The following is a 21,026-nucleotide window of genomic DNA, read 5'->3' as shown; positions in this document are numbered from 1 at the left end:
GATTTACGGAAGTTTGACTTTTTCACATCAAATTCAAATTCATCTATATTTGAACAGTTACTCTTGGATCGTAATGATGAAAGAACAGTGAGCGGTTTTAGTATGATGAATAGCCTCACAGGAGGCTCGGAGATTGGATGAATAACACATCAGGGAGGCATCAGACGACTTACAGAGAAGAGATTTTACTCGAAATAACAATAACTTCGTCTCAGGAGCTCCAAAATTCAGACGCAGCTTAGCCCGCCTGACTGGAACACTGAGCCCACCGAACATTGACAGTCGGTCCACCCATCCTTTTTTTTTTTGTTTCTACATGTTGCCAACTGAAATGGAATCTGCGAATCTTGTTGTTTTATTAGTTTGAACTGCTTCCAGATGTACTTTTTATTTTGTCTCTTTGTTGCTTCATTGGAACTTCACCTCATAGCAGATGTTTACACAGTTACTCCAAACTGAGAACTGTACGTCACTGAGCATTGAGAGGAAAACTCAACTGATCTCTCTGTGCAAGACTCCATGAGATATAAATATAAATAAACAATGAAACAAAAGAAAATGGAAGAAGTGTAGTGGAGGAAAATATCTTATATCCACTGGATGTGGTTCACCAGTGTTTAGTAACTCACTAACAACTTTGTGACTTTAGCTGTAATGTCTCCATGAAACCTTGAAGGAGAAAAAGAGGAGTGAGAGTGAGATTAAAAAAAAAAAAAAAACCGTAATAGCCATGACTAGGAGACTAGATGTTTTGTGTCAAAGAGCTTACAGGAGCCAAAAGTGTTTCCGGTGAGCCCACCGAGTCTAATTACTCACAATGCTGTGACATCAGTCTTCAAAGGACATGAAAAACAAGACTCCTTTCACACGTCCATCAACTTTGTGTAAGACTTTACGTGCCCAAATGATTAACGAGAAGCTGGCCACATTATGGCCAAAGAAGTCTACTTCCTCTAGGCCAATGCATGACAGTGAAGAATGGCCCATAATGCCCTCTGTGGTAATTATTTTGTGCTTTGAGTGCTTAATATTTTCCTGTCAGTTACAATTACATACTTGAATATGCAAATAAATAAATAAAAATCAAAATGCATGCAACTTTAATTACAGGGCAAGCCTAAGTGAAAAGATTAGCATTTAATTGAAATGTGTAGTTAATCCAGGCACACTTGTATCATTGTCCAGTATGTAGCCAGTATTGACATGCATGTGTAGATACATAAGAATGTGAGTGGCTTCTACACACTGAGGTCACTATTTACTAGCTACACCAAGTAAATGCACGCGGTGCGATCTAAGACATCCGTTTTCAAACAAATCCTTCCTTTAGGAAACTAATTATAGTACAGCCATGCTTGATCTGTTTTACTACTCAAACAGAAATAATAGTGACTCAAAGATTTGACCTAATACCTCCCTGACAGTTTCACTAAAGGCTCATTATCACGAAGTGTAAGGGGGAGAAAAAGTTGCATATTCCATCTTCATAGTGAGGCCAAAGGGTTCACACAATCTCCAATTCTGAATGGATACAACTGATTTGTTATTTCTCAAACGCTCGGAAAAAATAAATAAATTAATTAATTAATTGCAACCTCCAAAAGCACTGTAATTGAGATGACTACGTTTGACATCATGCTTTGATGTACTCACATATAGCTCTGCCTCCACGACAGAACATTGTTGTTAGTTTCATCCAAATGTAAACCTGAACATGTCTGAGCTAATCACGACCCCTTGCTTTGTCCATGATCTCCCTTCTTCTGTTGAGCATTGAAGCATAGAAATAGTAAACACAGACTCTCATGGGAAATGGTGTTTGTTAAAAGCTGCTGAAAAAACTCGATTGTTTTTCAAGAAATCTAAGCGGAACATAGACTTTGAACATACTGTAGGGAAAGTCCCAAGGATGTTGATTTAAAGGAGAAATTTTTCAGTTCTGGAACAGGGTTGGGGTTCATCGTTCTGATACCACTCCATCTCTGTGTCAATAACACATCACTGCTTCATGCGTTAGCGACCAGCACCCTGTGTCAGTGCTCTCTGGTGGACACAATATAGTGGTAGACTTTACATCTTTACTCTTTTTTTGTGCCATTTAACCCATTCAGATATTATCAATAAGTTCATATCACCTGATGCATTGAACCCTGCGACCAACGCAGGCCTGGCCAGTAATTCAGCTTTTATAGGAGCTCCTTATTTGAAAGCTCTGGTGCTAAATTTGTGCAAAAAGTGCAAAAAATAAATAAATAAATAAAAAAGTAGGAAAAAATAAAGAGAAGCTCAGTTTACTATTTTGATATAATGTCAGTGCTGACGAAGGAGCTTGCTGAATTCCTCAGGGAGGCTTTCTGTTGTTCTACTTGATCTTCTCATAGTGACTGACGCTGGAGTTGATTTCTCGGCACTGCAGCACTGCAGCCTGGCCCATGTGTGGGGGTCCAGACGCGCTCTCCATTGGCTCGGCAGCCGGTAGGGGCGTAGCTTCGCAGTTGGTGAGCGCTTTGGGTGCAAGGGGTGTTTTAGGGATGGCTAAGGGAAAGAGTACTTGGCACTGATCCCTCCTTTCAGTATAGGCTAGTTTACATTAAGCTGTATTTTTTTTTTCTTTACTTCTTTTTTTTTTTTTTTTTTTTTTTTTTGCCAGCAGGATGAATGAGTCATAAAGAGTTGGTGTTTACTGAGGGGCAGTGGATGCATGTTTAGCAATGCGATGAGGCCAGTGCACTTTGCAAGACTTGAGCTGCAGAGAGCCTCAGCGGATCCCACGACTTGTTGCTGCTGACAAGCCGGGGAAAGGGAGCGGGAGCCCGGGGAGCCGCTCCGGAGAGACTGGCGGGAGGGGGGGGGAAGGTACTGCGTTGTAGGGTTTTTTGTTTGTTTGTTTGTTATTATTATTATCATTATTCAGCGGAGCAAATCATGCAGTTTGCAATCTGGCTGGTTGGACTCATGTGTCATCTGTCAGCGCTTGTCCGGGACACTCTGCAGTACCGATTGCATCCAAAGCAAGGTATCGTTTTGTTTTGATCCATGAGCTGTTTTTATTCTACCGGCAGCGTTGATGCCCGCTGCGACGTCTGCAGCCGCTTTTATTGTCACCGCGACACGTTTCCCACGATTTCCCACTTTATGTCTCTGACTTCTCTTTGCAGAAAGCTTCATCAAGCAGCTGTCATCGTACGAGATCATCACCCCGGTCCGTGTGAATGACTTCGGAGAGTCGTTCCCCCGCGCGTTGCACTACAGGAGGAGACGGAGGAGTTTAAATGACCTGTCGGGATTACGGGTTCACTACACGATCGATGCGTTCGGGGAGCGCTTTCATCTCAACCTGACCGCGGACTCCGGCTTCATCGCTCCCTCTTACACGGTCACACACCTGGGAGTGGATCGGGGGAACGGGACGGACCAGGACCAGTCCGTCCAGGACCCGGGCGATATGCGCCACTGCTTTTTCCGCGGACACGTCAACGCCAGGAGTGAGTTCCCGGCGGTATTCAGCCTGTGCACTGGCCTTGTGAGTACTGAATTTTAACTGCTTTGAATGGTTATTGCTGACGACAGGCCTTCCAACCCCCCCCCCCCCCCCAAAAAAAAAAAAAAAAAAAAAAAAAAAAGTTGGTGGAACTCACGTCCCAGAGGCGGAGCACGCACGGCCCCGCACCTCTGCTGCCTGCTGCGGGCTGATGCTGCTGTGCAAATGAACGGAGCATCCACTCTGCTCTACAGCAGCTCAGCAGGAGATCAGCTCCAACAGGCCATCCTGCCAGGAGATCAGTGATAATCAATGATAATCAATAGGTTATTCCTCTAAGTCATCAATAATAACATTCAGCCATTTGCTCTTCCCTTGTTCCTCTAAGTCACATCACTGTTCATATATTTGGACTTGACAGGTTGTAAGTGAAAGCGATTGTTAGTTGCTGCCTCGGGCAGTCACTGTCATTCATCCTGAGGCAGCCCTTTGCTCTTCATTTAATCTTTTCCATCTTGTTGGACTCTGATTTAGTTATTGGTTACCAATAAGTTTAGAGCCACATTGTAGCATATGAAGATCACACGCCATTCATTTTGCTGACTCCTGTGTGTGAGAAGCTGATAGGCGTTGAAGGGGATGACTTCATGGGTCACTTAAGGTTACCGGTCCGGAGACAGGGGGGGTTGACCTCAGTAGTGCCAGCCAGGATTGTGCGTGGTTGGGGGTGTTTGACTGGCCCCTGCAGCATAAATGGGAGGACCATAGCCTCGGAGTCTCCCTCCGTGTCGTAACTCCCATCAGTGACATGATCCATATTTTAGATAGGTACACCATGTACAGTACCAGGAAAGCATTCCAGAGAATAGGTGTCAGCTGCACTTTGTGTACTGCTGTGTTCACAACGCATGCAGTGACTGTCCTGCTGTTGAATCCCGACATAATGATTGAAAAATATTAGTGGATTATCTATTACGGGGTATCACCTTCCAGTCGGTGTGACTTTTGAGATGAGAGGCCACCACTTGAAGCGTTGTCACGTTTGTACAGCAGTTTAAGACACGAGGTATGCCGGAATTATCGGGGTAATAAACTTTTAATTGCCCCTCTGCCCAACTTTGATGTATGACTCACTTATCCAAACATGTTTGCATCCTTTTACAAGCAATCTTTGTGGCTTATCCGCATCATCACTCATTGAGAATGACAGCACAATGGAGACAGCACCAGAGGCTATCGGGTCATAAATGTGTCCGAATCTGATCACTGCAGCTTAATGGCCAGGCACATTTTGTTGGGATGAGATCATTAAGGAATAATTAAGCCCTAAAACAAAGAGGTCGTTCTAGAAAAAGCAGGTTCCCCTTTTGTCCAGAGTTGCTCAGAGCCGTCCCCATGGGGGGATTTTGGTGAAGGGTGGGGGGGGGGCGCTTTTTGGAGCTTTTGGCCTTTTCAAAGTGAGCTGTGACGGGCAGAAAAGAGGAGAAACGGTGCGAAGAGGAGACAACTGCCAACGAAGGTTGTGAGGGAACTTAAGGGTTGCTCACTCTGTGGGAAACCATAGTTCACTGGCACAATAGAAGTTTTTGGCCTGTGACTCTGTCTGATCCCTCCGTGCAAAGATCAGCTCAGGACACCTTTATGTCCTCTTTAACTTCATAGATTGACTGCTGAGGAAGCTGTGACTCAGCACCCAGATTGGATCTTAGTGAAGTTTAATCAAACAGACGGGTACAAACAGTCACTCCATCCATGTCATGAGTCTAACCTTGTTTCAGAAAGGGGTCCCTCACTTCTAAGGTCCAGTTCAGCACCCGCTATTGAACAGCAACAATTGCGCCCGTTCAGACTTTTGCCAGAGTTGCTGCTGAGCTAATGCTGGGAAAACCCAAAACTCTGCCCCCTCCATTGACTAAACAGAGCATTTGTCTGTACTGCCTTTCGTTAACACCACATGAGAACTTCAGAAAGGCTCAGGCCTAACCATCTTATTAAATTTAGCTCATGATAGATAGTGACGTACAAGCTACAGGTAAACACCTATCATTTGCTGCACTTTTTAAATCATTCATTGCATCTCGTCACTCCAACAGTCAAAATCTCAGATAAAATGTATGTGATATTAGATTTAAACCGACACAGACCAAAAGTCTTTTGAGCCTGTAGGTTAATTTGAATATCCCAAACAGAATGATAGTTTGACACATAGGATGATTCACATGACTAGATTTTGTCATTGTCAGTGATTGATAGTTAAGACACTCTACCGTTGGATAATTTCTAATGTTCTATTTAGCGACACGGGGCCAGCAATCTGTAGGTGCATTCTAAGCTAAAACAAAAAATCTTCAACTGTGAGTACTTATTTTGAAATCTCCTTTGGGAAAGTATCTGAGTGAGGGGCATTCAGTACAGCGTCCGCACATCTATTCCAGTTGTCTTTGGACTAGGATCAAGATTAATGCATTCACAACTCCTCAATGATTCCATGTAATTGAATTTTTTCAATGCCTTAATTCTTTCCTGTTTGAGAGATGGTTAAATCCCAGGACAGCATTTGAGGTTGAGTATAGCGTGCCACTTTGAGGCTGTAGGTTCTTGTGTATGTTGTTTTTGCTCTGCTTAAAGTTCATTACATTGCAGCGATGAACATGTCGAGAAGTACAGTGTGCACGTGCAAGCCGACTAATCCTTCGCTTTTTGAAAGACAGAGCGGAAACATACACAAAAAGTTTTGACACGTTTTCCACATCCGATTTGTATGTTTTCTTCATTGTCAAGCGTCCATCACTCGTGGGGATGGTTATGGGGTAATGCTGCCTTTAAGATAACATTCCAGTGTCCTATATCCTGTTAAAGTGTGCGCATGAAATTACCATACAAACACCATTGTGCCTCATGGCCGAGTGAGCTAAGAAGCTTTGTGGGGGACTGAGCTGCCAAATCAATATTAGCATTCCTCTGTCAGCAGCTTTGTCCATGTATGATGATGTCACTCCTCCCAGTGTCAGCTTGCGAGGGGAAATGCCTTTTTTTCCCTTATAGCAGGCCCTCCTTATCACGGCCAAACCCTAAAGGTCTGAAATGGCGAAATAATCACTTACCTTCACATCAAAAAATATATAGACAGCTACAAATTGTCCTCATTTCTCATTACAATAGGTTTTTATTCTGACCTTCCTGAATCAGTTTGTTTTTTCCCTAGCAAGCTGCCAAAAAAACTGCTTTTTTTTAAGGGCATGGAAATGTTGTACGCAAATGTGCTCAAGGGTGAAACAGAATGACTACAATTAGATCACAATCTCTTCAAATGAAACTATCAGTAAACTATACCTGCATTCACACATGCAAGCACACGCTTCATATCAAAGCCATCAGTCACATCTCTGCTTTTTTCTCACTCCAGATTGGGACTTTTACAACACAACATGGTGAATATTTCTTAGAACCTCTATTAAATGCTGCGGGGGAGGAATATGACGAGGAGCACAATAAACCTCATCTGGTCTATCGACATGAGAGGAAGGGGAACATCTCAAATACCGACAACAACACGGAGCCCTGTGCTGCCTCAGGTAACAGACTGCCTAACTACACTGCCTGTAACTGCTGTCTGTCTAACTTTCACCCACAAACACTTACCTCTTGATGACCTGTATTCACTTTCTCAGCCACGGCAATAAATGCTGCCTCAAATGTAAATTATCCTCAGTCCTCGGGATATTTCGAAAGATTTCAGCTTTGATGAAGGGCTGCTACTGAAAACTCCTCATCTCCATTAAGCTACAGCACTTTTACTTTGTGTTACACCACAGTATTCAAACCCAAGTCTGGAGCTCAGAGAGAGGGAGTAATATGTTTTTAGTCTTCAGTGGCGATGAAAAGGGATTGAGAGGTTTTCCGCTTGGGAGCCTGCTTGAAAGTTCCCCCAGTTTCATTTGAATTTTTATGTAAAAGGTCTTTGGATTGTGAAGAGGGCCTCAAGAGAAAGTAGGATGAGCAAGCGGAGTCCACAGCGATGGAAGGCCTCGGAGTTGTCCTTGTAGCGAGCTCCATGGGCGGCCTTTGTTGTGAGGTGCAATAAATCTTTTATATACAGGCAGCTTGATTTGCTTGTTGTCTGAACCCCATCATTGTCGCCTGGTGGCGACCATTGTGTGAGGCGGCAGTTTAAAGAACTTGGAACTGACCTGATGGGCCAGGCCAGTACCTCCTTCATATGCTCTGCCCTTTCACTCATTCAGCCTGTGTGTGGTAAAAAGAGACTGAGAAATCTGGAGGGTCTCTCAGCCCCCACTCTGAGGCACTTTTAAATATACTCTCCCCAAAGAGCTGGCTGAGTGCAGGCTCCAGGAATGACCCTTGACTTCTCATGTCCTAGGAATATCCAATGGCCTTTAGTTATGTTTTCATTAGTTATCATTTTAATATTTACTTTTCCATCTCCTTAATCTCAACTATAAACCGGAGTAATCCTTGTAGAAGTTATATTCTTTGGGAAGACGATTAGTGTATGGTAGTGACACCTGTAGGGCTTCATCAAAGGGCAGCAGGTAAACAATAAGCAGGAGGATTAAAAGAACGCAGCAGGTTGGGTCAGGAATATAATGTGTCCCATCCTAGGCTGCAGCTCCTCAGCTTTATCAGATAGGCCCCTCTCCAGATGCTGTGATAAATGGGCTCTTTGAAGGCCTCCCCGAGCCAAGATTAACAGGCCTGTCCTGTCTGTTTTATGGGAGTGTAGTACACGCAGCTACTAGCACATTAGATACAAACACTGACTTAACGCGTGTCGTTCTGCTTCCCAAACACTTGTACTTACTACCCCTGGGTATGACTTTAGTTACCTTTTGGTTTTGGACGTATGGGTTAACTCCATTTGTGCACACACTCATTTGTCTCTTATCCCTGTCGGTCTTCTGTCTTCACTCTTCACATGTCTCTACAGGCTCCTTCTTTATGTTCCTCATCAGACTAAATCAACCTTTAAGTACGGGGCTACTAACCACAGACTAATTGCTGAGACAGAAAAAGAAGTGTCAAGAAAGAGAGGACCACCAAGTAGAATCCTTGTTAGTGAAGGAATTAAGACCCAGATCTTGTAGGATCAGTATTTTTTTGACGCCGGCCTTCCAGCATTGAACTCTGTACCTTTCCATATATATGTTCCAGCAAGAAGTGATATTTTGTGTGAACATTGTGAGAAGAGATTTTCTCTCTGTAATTAATGCATTGGTGCGAAACTCTTAACTGGAGGCAATGATATGTATATATCAAATCAGATTTATTATATTTATTTTATAGTGCCAAATCATAATAAATATCACTTTACATATAGATCAGGTCTAGACCAAACTCTTCATAAAATGATTTAAAGAGACCAAACAGATCCCCCCATGTGCAAGCACTTGGCGACAGTGGTAAAGAAAAACTACCTTTGCGAGGCAGAAACCTTATTATACGACACTGGATATAGTAGTTAGGTAGATAGTTGCTAGTCATTTAGCAATACAGGTCTTTCCAACATCAACTTCTAAAACATTATAATTCAACACAATATCAAGTATTGATCAGAGAGTTCAATCGACAGCTCTCAAAAATAAAAATTGATAAGAATACAATTAAGTGTGCATCTGTTGTATTCATTCCAGCAAGGTATTTAGGGTTTAACAGAAAAGGTCAATTTTTTTTTTCAACCAGGGTTCAGCGCTCAGTATAACTCACACAGAACCTCAATCATTGCAAGTCAAAAAGAGATTTGTGATTTATCTCACTGCTAACATGATAGACTCACAAATCTGTATTATTAGCAGAGAGGTGGAGGGGAGATTCCCTTCCCAGTATCTTCTCTGTGTGAGCAACTATAAAAGCACTCTTTGTCAGGGTCAGTCATCTTATGGCCCTTTCGCTTTTTCTCTTTCCTCTCTCTCTTTCTTTCTCCACTTTATATTCCTGTGAAGAGGACTCTTGTCTTAAATCAAAATTGGGTTGAAGGGTTTGGCAGTGTTGAGACTTTGAAGAGGTTTGCAGGTTGAGAGGCCTTGTGGGTTCAAAAACATGAAAATGCCACGAGAATGGCCAATTGTGCCTCCGATTTGGCGGCCCGACAGCCTCTCCCTTTGGTTTTTACTCACTTTGGTGATTTTTTTTTTTCTTTCTTTCCTTTCTCTTTGCTGTGCCCTGAGAGTACAAATCTTTTTGAATATGACAAAAGATGAAACAAGATGTGTTTTATCAAGCGATCTCTAGGAAACAGAATGTGTATCAGTGGAAAGATAGCTGTGGTGAGATAAGCTTGCATGTGTTGACCTACTGCTCTGCTCCAGCGCACCACAGATACAAAAAGCAACAACTGGGAATTTTCTATCTGAAGTAAGGCTGCAAGAGTTTCCAAAGTTTGCACAGTCTCCTCACACCAAAAATGTGTTGAAAAGAGAGCAGCTCTATGTTTCCACAAAGATGAAATTCACAATGATGAAGTTTTTCACTTGTCTTCAATGACATGTACAAATACTTCCCTTTTTCGCACATGAGCCATGACTACCTGTGAAGTGTCAGAAGCAGAAGTGCGATGATGAGGGCTTTTAAAGTGTTACCTTGATGGAAACTGATGGTTTGTTATTTCAGCAGTCATGACATGGCTCTATACCTGTCTTCAGCCGCTTTTCCACACTTGTGTGTGTTCGTGTCCAGTTGATCGCTCAATGTTGCACAGTTCGATGTGCTGTTGAAGGGACATGACTTTTAAGTATGTTTTCGGTGTGAAGTGATGAACACTGCAGGTCAGCAGGATGAGAGTCAATCAACTAATCTGAACATCCTGAATTTAGGGCCTCATTGACTGACATTGGTACCAACTGTGTCATCCTTCTTTTCTCTGTCAGCCAACCTGGGTGGCTTCGCTGCCCTTTAGAATACCTCTGGTGTAGATCGTTGTTGAGTGGGTGATTAATGTGTTAAAGTCACAGAGTGGCTTGTTGTGCCTGGTTCTGGCTCTTCAAAGCCTTTGGGGAAGAAGCTTAGTGGGGCCAGATCACAACAAAGCGCCGACTGTTAATGACATATTCTATAGGGGTATCTGACTCGGAGCTTGCATGTGAATCCCTGTATCATACTTCAGCAGAGATAGCTGCAATGATGAGGGTGACTACAGATAGGGGCAGATTCTTCTTCCCTTCTCTTCCCTTTGCTTGCTGAAACGCATGTGAAGACGAGCGAGAGACGGAGGGAAAAGCAGCCGCGCAGTATCTCTTTCTAACATGGGTTGGCTGCGAGTCTCGGGCTGTGGGGAGTCATGTTTTGTCTGAATTAGAAACACTTTAGTGAATACAGAGAGCTAAACAGAAAATGCTACCAGCTGAAACTCCAAACAGCGTTGTTCCACAGTTGAGTCCCAAGCTTTTCACCTGATTTCTCGACTGCTAACTGAGGACAGCTGCGAAGCGACTTCCCTTGATGCGGCAATACTTGGCACGCATGGCATCAGTGACCCCTGACCCTCAACACAATCATTGTTGAGGATTCCCCCCTTGGTGCCCACTGTGTATACATGGTAGTTCAAATGCTAGCATCAGGTTTTTGGTCAATGGGTTCATTTACATGGAAAAATGCCCTCCCCCGCCTGGGGTTTGAACTAGCCGACTTGAATTGCTGCCCGCTCTCCCTTTTGCGCTTTCATGTATGTGAATAGAAGCACTTGTTGATTGTGACCTCACTTCCCTCTTTGTTTGGAGTCACTCACTGGATGGGTGGATGTGACCTTGAGATTTTCTCCTCCTAGAGGTACGTGGTTAGTAGGCTTGCCGGCTTGTTTGCTTGGACACAGTAGGGCCTATGCATGCATTAAGTTCTTTGCTTTACTCTTAACTGTGACTCTTGACAGGGGTCAGGAAAGGTGGCCAGCCGGGGTGTGATGGGCGGGCGCTGATCACTCAGACAATCCCTCTCACCTTTCGGGTCTGCCTTTAGATGGTGTGACTCTTATGAATGTCAGATGGCTCCAAAAGGCTTAGGTTCGCTCTCTGCCCTCGTGCCCCCTGGACTGACTGAGCCTCCCCCATTCCAGGAAGCACCTATTGTTACTTGGCAAAAAAGTTTGTTTTGGGCTTTTGTGCGTTTGCATAGATGTGGCTTGCTTGTGAGTGTGTGTTTGCATCTGTCAGAAGAGCTTGTCTCTGGCCAGTCAGTGGACCAAGTGTCCCACTGAGTATTGGGAATTGCTGACTGAGCTGTGCAGAGGAATTGAGAAAGGAGTTTCTTTCTTCGTGTGTTTGAGCAGTCCTGGCCTGCGCTGCATGTGCCTGTCGGTCTGCCTCCAGAGTTTGGCAGAGGCCCCAGCTTTTTCTCAAGCTCCCACTGTCTGTCTTTCTGCTTTTACACCTGCTTCTCCAAAGTAGTTTTCTCACTCATTGCCTTGCTGTAGGCCCAGATAGAAAGAGAAGCAGGGTTTCGTATGTTTTTCAGTTTTCCGTTTGTAGCACTTTCTCTTGGAAAAGATATACATGATAATGTTTGTCTTTACTGTCAAATTAGTTGAGAAATGAGGTTTGCTATGCAGTGGCTTGTCTTTAGGCAAGATGTGCATTAGTTTTGGATAATGTCTAAGTTTCCCTTCAAGCTAGATGCCCTTACCCGTTATTGCCTCATATTTCATAACACTAGATGACAGATAGTGCAAGCAGCTAATAATATGGTCCTTCGCACTGACTGTCACCTGATTTTAAGATAACAGATATTCTGGACAGGGCAGAACAGGGTCGGGCAGCTATAGACAGTCTATAACTTTAATAGCCGCCATGTGTTTGCCTGCCTGAGGCCTTAGCCCCGTTGAACCCGATGTGTTGTGTTGTCTCGGGAGTTCCCATGACAGATTCCAGCTGGGGCTATTTTTTGCCACTGTCTACTGTCTGGGCATTCTTAGCAGATGGACGCTGATTGGAATGGTTAGTGCAAGTTGAGTGACAGTGACTGACTGCGTCGTGGCACGGGTAGCAGTCAGAGGTGAGAGGGGGTGACAGGTGAGCGACACTTCCCCACTGAGGTGGACTGGGGAGAGGTGGTGGCCATTGAAACATCAGTGTCATCGCCTGCAGCTTTGGCTGTTTATCATTTGAGGCCAGATAGTCACTCAAAGCTGCAGACCTGCCTTAGCTTTGTCAAAGCAAATCTGTAATTAAATGGGTTTTTGACATGTTTGAAAACGCGGGAGTTGGAAAAGTATTACTCAACAGTCCTATTAACTCACCAGCTGTTAACCATTTTAATATTAAAATATTTATATTAAGGTATAGTTTACACTTGTTGGCATTGTCATTTAAAGCAAATTAAAAGAGAGAGGATGCAGCGAGCCAGCGTCTGACCCACAGAGGCCGCCAGGGAACAGAGCCATCACCACACAGTGCCAGGAGACAAAGCCCAGGCATGAGGTCCCAGAAGACCCCAGGCACCCAACTGAACTGTCCACTGTATTGTAGCTCTTTAGTCAACTGATCAGGCAGGTGTGTGGAAGATGACCTCCTCTAAAATTCAATGCAGGAGTCTGATTCTGAAAAAAGAAAACACTCCTTGTCTCCTGACCATCATTAGGGCTCCAGATTCATTAGATCCACTTTCTGGAATCTGAATTTTGTCTCCTCAAAGGAGGTCTACTCCTCCAAACACATTCTTCAGCTGACCACCATGCTGTGTTTAGCATGTCTCTGAACTGAAAATAACCAAAACCAAACCAAACCCCAAGAGCATTGTAAATGTACGAATCCCCCTCGTCTTCCAGTGAGGTCAAAAGCCACGACACTTCTCTTTTAAAATCCTTCTTCAGCAGCAACAATTAGCTGCCTGTGCTTCTCCCTGTCTAGCCGCAGAATTGCACTTAATTGTGCGTCTGTTCAACATTTTTCCCCACTCCAGCTCTACTGGTGGTTACACTGCAGTAACCAGTGTCTGACCTATGTATGCAACCAAGTCATTACCTTTACTCGATCTAAGGCACGCCGTCTACATAACTGGAACCTGAGGGAAACGGGCGCTTCAACTCTCAGCAGGCCATTGTAAAAGAATGCTAATTAGTTCAACAATGAGATGTGTGTTCCCCATTGTTGGGCTCTTGGCATTGATACTTTTGACAGAGAACTAAAGTAAAGTCAAAGAGCAGGTCTTTGATCTGGGTTTGACTTGAATTCGACTCCAACGTCAAGTGTAGTACACAAGCAACAAAATGCTTCCATATTTTGATGTTTATGGATGAATTAGAATGAATGCTTAAGTGTAAACATGTGTGCTTGGAGACAAAATGAAACATTGTGTGTGAGTCTGCGTGGAAGTCACAACCTGTGAGAAGCTTGATTCACAATTAAACTTGTCATTAAATAGGTTAACTTTATTCCTGACATTGCTTTGTGTTTGATTATCCTTAGGCAAGTTAACAAGTGAAGTAGGCATTTGAGCAGAAAAGTGTGGGTCTGTTTTACCCTTGACCAATTCTCGTGCTGGCAAAAGTACACTGCTTATAAAAGCTCACTATCACTTTATTTGACTCTGTAATCAAGAACCGCTGGAGTTCAGTTTTATAGACTCATGGTGATTACATTTTTGTTTACATCAAAAAAGAAAAAAAAAAAGAATTTCTACATCACATTTGATGTTCGGTAATCAGTTCCAGGGATGTGGATGTGTAGGTGATGCTGATTTGGAGCCAAGAGTGATGTCATGTCTTTGTGTTTCTGGTAGGTCAGGCCAGTCGCCCCTGTCTTCTCATGGTGTAAGTAGCGGCTCACTGCCTAGTGAGAGGGGGATTTGAACCTAAGGCGATTTGGGAAAGGTTGTGTGTGGCTAATCTGCACTGATTCAAAGGCTATTATACCAAAGACCATATTTTCACCTCCTCCTCCTCTTCTTTTTTTCATCTCACACTTGCCTGATCACCTCTTCCTGTGGATGTACGTACAGTACATACTCTTCTGTGCTTTGGTAATCCCTCTGAGGTCAGACAGTCTGCAGTGACGACTCTGTTTAAGGGGTTTAGTGTAGCGGGCTTGGACTCAGAGAGGTTCTTCCTGGAAAATACAAAGCTCTGTTCTGGCCCAGCAGCCTGGGCTGTGTGCACGGGCACAGACGGGCTTGGCTGTGACTTGGATGCTGGCGCTGGCGCTGGGGCAGGGCCTCATGGCGTCAAGAGTTGTGTGCCATTGTGCCAGGGAGTCACGCACCGCCTCGTGTCCTCACTGAGGGCATTGCTTGAATAATCTCAGCATGCTCTGCAAGTTTTCCTTCCTTTTTTTTTTTTTTTTTTTTTTTTTTGTTGCTTTTCTCTGACTTAACACTTACACACAATCTCTCTCTGTCCAACTGTCTGGAAAGATTGAATGTTTAGGAGACAAAGGAACTCTTCACCATAATCGAGTTATCTAAAGTTGAGGACATTGTTTAGGGTGACACACTCCAAACTATGCTTGGCTTGTAAACTCTGTGAGTCTTATTACCACTGAAAGTCATGCATTCAGCCATTGTTATTTGATGCTTATTCATTTTAATTTCAAGTATTTTATCAAAAATTTACATTTTTTATAAGTCTGCAGGTTCCCCCAAAGAAAACACTGTAAATGGCAATATTTGGTAGTGTAGCCTTTTCATTTGATTCATAATAGCAATGACTGAAAATCACATTGTCGAAAGAATCTTCATAGCAAAGACTGAACTGCTGCATCTGTGATGAATAGTCCTTTAAACTTCACAATCCAGGTCTGTTTGTTAGTACCCTTAGATTTTACCGTCTCACCATTCACTCTTACATTTGTCTGGCATTTAATCTTGTCACTGCTTAAAAAGCTTCTTCCCCTGCTCAGGGCAAATCTACACAGCATAATGAACCGTATGCAGTAAATTGTCCTGGCTGCACAGAACTTTTGGGTGGCTATTTTGAGTAATTAAAACTGTCTCAAATATTTGGATCAGAATCAAAGTCCACATAATATTACAGAATCATTCTGACTGGCTAATGTTAGCCACTTGTTTTGACGCCCCCCCCCCCCCCCCACCTAAAAAAAAAAGCAATGAAAATCCACCCAGAGCTAATAAATGGCTCATTTTAGCTGAGAAAATCTTCTGTTCTTAATCAAAGCTCCATCATCAGAATGCGGTGATTTTGTGGTCAGTCACAGCAACACTCTGCAGCTGCAATGTCTCAAAGTTTTAGAGTTTGGAAGTTTGCAAGTGTGTGAGTTTAGATTCTAAAACAAATATGCTATGCAGTCTCCAAATGTAAAGTAAAAATTATTGAGCTCATATGGTGGGATGGTTATAGTATCATATTTTATATTCTTTGGAAAAACATCATTACAGCATCTTATCTTATGTCTCATGACATATACTGAATAAAACTGCAGAAAAACATGAAAACAACAAATACTACTACTATGCAAAATATTGCATATGTTGAGAAATATAACAACACTCTAAAATTGGTTGAAGTGCCTGCCTTGGTCTGTGCCTCTCTTTTCCAAACTCTGTCAGGGTGTAAGTCCTGAGGCATCCCTGTGAACAAATGTTTAGATTAGCCTTAGATTCTGCAGGTCGCTCTTTGCACTTTCTTAGGCCGTGTCTCTCTGCCTCTTTTAACTTCACTCGGTCATGGTGAAGGAATCTATAACTCATAGCCAGCGCAACACGTGGAGTTCAGCTGAGAGAAAGTGGTATGAACAGTCTATGGCTGGTTCTTTATACCATCTGAGGCTGTTGCTGCTGAAGACTCTCGCCCGGGGTTCATAAATGGAGTCATTTCAATCTGATATTAAACGTGTATATATTTTTGTATCCCGGTAGATTTATTATAACAAAGTGGGAAAGGTTTTTTTATTTTTCTCATCACTTTGTAGAGTACATACTGAAGCCAGATCCTCTATAAGTCAGTAAAATGCTACCATGGGATTTTTTTCTGTGTGTGTGGGTTGCGCTCAGGCAGGAGGCAGAGCAGATTACCTGACAAAAACTCTTAGCCTCAAAGCTCAACAGTGACCTGTGTCTCTTGGTACAACTTTTCTCCTGAGCACTCGAATGACATAATAATTTATGGCAGCCCAGCATGTTTTTGTTATGTCACTGGAATCCGGCTAAACTAAAACCTTTGGCTCTGCACTGTGGATGTAGTATGCTCTCTCATGAAATACTTTATGGATATAAACTGGTACGTACAATGGTTAAATGAGCTCAAATGATGATGAATCAGTTGCAAAAATTTTTAGCAATCCACCGCCGCACTTATGTGTGTTTTCTCTCTCAAAACAGGGAACACCAAGAGGTCGGCATCTTTTGAGAGCAGAGGTAACATGGGAGAGGAGCTGGACTCTCTCATATTAAGAATAGATGATCAACACCTTCATGAGAACAACCCCACCAACGCACATCGCAGTCCCCCTCGCAGACACAAGCGTTTCCTGTCCTACCCTCGGTACGTCGAGCTGATGGTGACAGCGGATGCAAAAATGGCGCGTCACCATGGACGCAACCTTGAGCACTACATCCTAACAATCATGTCAGTAGTAAGTAAAATAATGTTTTTAAAAATTATCATTTCGTCCCAATACTTTTATTCTGGTCAGTATCATGAGATTTGGTTTGGGTTATCATACAGTTTACAATGATATAAATAAAGGTTTTAGCCACCTTTTCTGACCCAAATTCATCAGTCTATCATGCAATCTGGCTATCCAAAATTATGCCATGAAGGAAGGCATACTATAACTTCTTATACACAACCATGACCAAAGCCATCACGTGCAAGTCACCACTACCTGCCAGAGAAAACTTACTAATAGCCCCTTAAATATAGCACTTCTTACGAATAGTCCACAGACTACATTGAATAAATCATCTAAATGAAAATAGGATAACTGAAAAAAGAGACTTTGGTGATTTACCAATCCAAATTTCAGTGATGGGAATATGACATGAAACACCTTATTTAGCCTCATTGCGATGGTGACAGATATCAAAGAGACTGACCTAAAAAACTGGGCCAAACAAAACCAAAACCATTTGTAGTTTGAACCTCCCAATCCAGGTCTGTGTGTCTGTACCCTCAGATTTAACAGTTTGAACTTTTGGTTGTAAACCCTGGTGTGACCCAGCTTGCCACTGCCCCGTTAATTGGTAAAATCCTGACGCAGCACAGTGATCTCTTTATGAGTCCCATGTCTGACTGGGAGAGCTGATTGCCGATCAACCATCAACCATCCATGTGGACTAACGGTATTGGGGGATCGCTGCAGGGCACCCGGAGCAGGATAGGTTATCAGCTGTACTGACCTGTGTGTACCCTCTGCTTTCCCTCAGCAGTGTGACAGGCCGAATGTTTCAACAACACTCATTAACTTAGGAAGGAGTAATGATTGTCAGTGGAGTGTTGTCCTTAGGTGAAGTTGAGAGGGTACAGTCAGTGCCAGACCAGTTTTACGACCAAGTCAAAAGATTGCTTCTCCCATGCTTGTCTTTGCAGACTGTTGGTGGTGGGGAACCAGTCTCACGGTCACAGTAAGATAAGACAGTTTCAGGCAGAACAGAGAAATCTGCCACATGTATTGATTAAGGGGTGTTTATAGATATTGATAGAAGGTATGTGTGTCCGTATATCAATGCTGTGACGATTTAGAGAGCAAGTACCTACATTTTTGTGCAAAGGATTGTAACAAATTTACAAAGTATTTTGACAATAACAAATACTGATAAATTGTAAGATTTGAAGCCCACGACAGAGGGAATTCTTGAGAAGCCACCAACAAATTTTTTGTCGAGTTGCATATGGATAAATATGTATTTCGTTATATACACTTAAATTGTTTGCTTTGTTTGCTTGCCTACAGCAGGCTCCTGTAGCTTTAAAAAACATATGTGTATTATGAATCAGGAAAGGTCTGCTGACTATGACAGGGAAATTGTCCTCAATGGTTCCCTCAGTGCTTCTGGCATTTCTTTTTGCCTCCAGGGCATATTTTTGGCAAACTGGCTAAAGTTCCCATCATCTCTGGTTCATGCATTGATCATGCCATAACATACATTGGGCAAGTGCATACACAACAAGGTTGTACATTTGAGTTGTGCCAAGAGCAAGTAAAGACAGGCTCTCTTTGCCCACTGTAGACAGGCCTGGGCCATATTTGCCCAGGCCCCCCCCCACCACCACCACCACCCCACCACCCCACCCCAGGCTAAAACAAGCTAAATGTTTATAGTGGACTAATGAGTTCCTGTCAGGAGGCTGCACACAGCCTAAGGAGATCTCTGGCTGACCGTGACAGTGGTGCACGAGAAAAGCAAGACAAGTAAAAACTACAGAGGGAATGTTTTGCTGTCCTCACAGAGGGGCTCTGAGCTCCAGCTTTGCTGAAGTTTCACAATGTAGCTGGGTCCAGGTTTTGGTTTATTTTTCTCTTTACTAAGAGCTGTCGGGGAATTGTAATTATTTTTAATACCCTGTTGATTAAACTTTCCCAGAAGGAGACTTTTTTTTTCTCTAGTTTGACCTCAAAGAACTGTTACTATTTTGATAAAACACCATGGAGCTACACTAAAAAAAAGTGGCAGCTGTATGTTTTTCTGCAAGTATTGATTTCAGAGAGGTAGACTAGCCGTGATATTGTTTCCATCTATGATGTGGTTCAGGTTAGTGGAGGTTTGCATTTTTTGTCTGTGTGTTTTGTCTTTGTTACAGGTGGCAGCAGTGTACAGGGATCCCAGCGTAGGAAACCTCATCAACATCATGATTGTCAAACTAGTCATCATCCACAATGAACAGGTGAGTGCAGTCACTGAATGCTACCTGTATCCAGGTCTCCAACATGGCTGATGTCAGCGCAGGTGTCCCTGGCCTGGCCTATATGAAAGGACACTGCCTTCCTTGTCAGTCTCAAGTCTCCAGAGAGGTCTCTTTGGAAAACAAACGGGACTACAGTGAGACAGCTCGCCACCTGCAAATCAGAGACTCACAGCTGTTATTTGGTCACTGGGATTGATTCATAAAAACTTTATTTCCCAAATTGCAGTGACGTTCATATGTTTGTTTGTTAGATTTTTTTTTTTTTTTTTTATGTATGTGTTTCACATGAACAGGAAAAAGAGCAGCTCTGTGAAATGCTAACATTTGACAGATGAATATTGTGCATGCGACCATTTGAAAATGGATGATTACCCACCAGGTCAGATAGAAATAACAGAAGGCCTCTTACAGTAGAAAGGCCTAGTGCGCCAAAGATGCTAGGGGACTACATCATACAGACTGGCTTTGTTAAAGTAAGGCCATTTGGAAAGCTTTTTCCCCTTACTGTGTCACTAACTGCTCAATAATATGAATGCCCATTTTTTTTGGTCACATCCCAAACAGGAAGGGCCCACAGTGAGCTTCAATGCTGCCACAACTCTGCACAACTTCTGTGTTTGGCAGCAAAGCCAAAACGTCCAGGATGACAGCCATCCCTCTCACCATGACACAGCACTTCTCATCACCAGGTAGCCACTTGCCGCTGCCCTCGCTTTTCGAAACCAATTTAAATTACTCAGGAAAAACTGTCCTCACTCTACCCTTTTTGTTTTGTCTTTCAGAGAAGACATCTGCCGTGCAAAAGATAAATGTGACACATTAGGTAAACACTCACTCTGCAAAGATTTCTCCCTCTCAGGTCGAATTCAATTACCCTTCCAATCCATTAGCTGCAGCTCATTAACTGAGTGTTAATGAGTCAGTTAGTAATATTATAGTGACAGAGCAGAATGGTAGAGAAAGGAGGAGGAGGAGGGGTTTGTGGCTAATCTCTCTTATCGCCTTGAACACTCAAGCACCATTTTTCAGAATGCACTATGCTGTATATGTTGATGTGCATCAGTGTGTGTGTTTATGTGTGTGTGTGTGTGTGTGTGTATGTGTGCGTGACCCTTTAGGCCTGGCGGAGCTGGGAACCATGTGCGACCTGTACCGGAGCTGCTCCATCAGCGAGGAAAATGGAATTAGTGCCTCTTTCACCATCGCTCATGAGCTGGGCCATGTGTAAGTTGCAACACAGAACTTGGAACATACCCTAACCCAACCCCACCCCCCCCCCCACCTCACTCTTAACCCAACGCACACATACACACGCCACACACCGCTCACAGCCAAACCTGACTAACAAAAGCCCTCTTATCAAGACACACAGGGCACAGCAGGCACAGGTGGAAAATATAATGAACTGAAAACTTGACTTTTGAAAGCCAGCCAGCCTATAATATCTTATACAGCTAAAGAAGTTAACCCTTTAATGTTCAGAGCTCAACAAGTTTGGAGCAAATTCATTATTGATGTGGTGGGAAAAAAATGGACGAGGTAATTTTCTTATTTATTTTAGGTTCTTTGTTCTTTAAATTAAGGAAATACACTTAGAAGTGGAATGCAGCACTTTATTAGAGGACATGTTTAAATACCCTGTCTATTGTTTGAGAGATCTTTAATATCTGAAGAGACTTGCTCTTACCTGGCTTTGAAATATCAGCCCCCTAAACACTGATACAAGAGCCTTAAGATGTC

General features: G+C 43.1%; 1 protein-coding gene across 3 annotated transcripts in view; it reads left to right on the top strand.

Moving 5' to 3' along the window:
• Window positions 1-2,923: 2,923 nt before the first annotated feature.
• LOC115056047 (A disintegrin and metalloproteinase with thrombospondin motifs 20) overlaps window positions 2,924-21,026 on the top strand; it is a 76,149-nt gene continuing 58,046 nt past the window's right edge. The window contains exons 1-8 of one of the 3 annotated variants that reach the window (XM_029522288.1): window positions 2,924-3,016; window positions 3,159-3,523; window positions 6,888-7,056; window positions 16,760-17,013; window positions 19,182-19,265; window positions 19,851-19,975; window positions 20,069-20,109; window positions 20,405-20,510. In XM_029522288.1, coding sequence (XP_029378148.1) covers window positions 2,926-3,016; window positions 3,159-3,523; window positions 6,888-7,056; window positions 16,760-17,013; window positions 19,182-19,265; window positions 19,851-19,975; window positions 20,069-20,109; window positions 20,405-20,510 — 1,235 coding nt within the window. In that variant the 5' untranslated portion in view covers window positions 2,924-2,925. Of the gene's footprint in view, window positions 3,017-3,158; window positions 3,524-6,887; window positions 7,057-16,759; window positions 17,014-17,969; window positions 18,005-19,181; window positions 19,266-19,850; window positions 19,976-20,068; window positions 20,110-20,404; window positions 20,511-21,026 lie in introns of those variants that run through there. The other 2 variants (XM_029522290.1, XM_029522289.1) reach the window with 2 other exon arrangements.

This window comes from Echeneis naucrates, chromosome 16, assembly GCF_900963305.1.
Source record: "Echeneis naucrates chromosome 16, fEcheNa1.1, whole genome shotgun sequence".
Classification (NCBI taxonomy): domain Eukaryota; kingdom Metazoa; phylum Chordata; class Actinopteri; order Carangiformes; family Echeneidae; genus Echeneis; species Echeneis naucrates.
The sequence above is the reverse complement of the archived record's forward strand: the minus strand, read 5'-3'. Positions and strand labels throughout refer to the sequence as shown.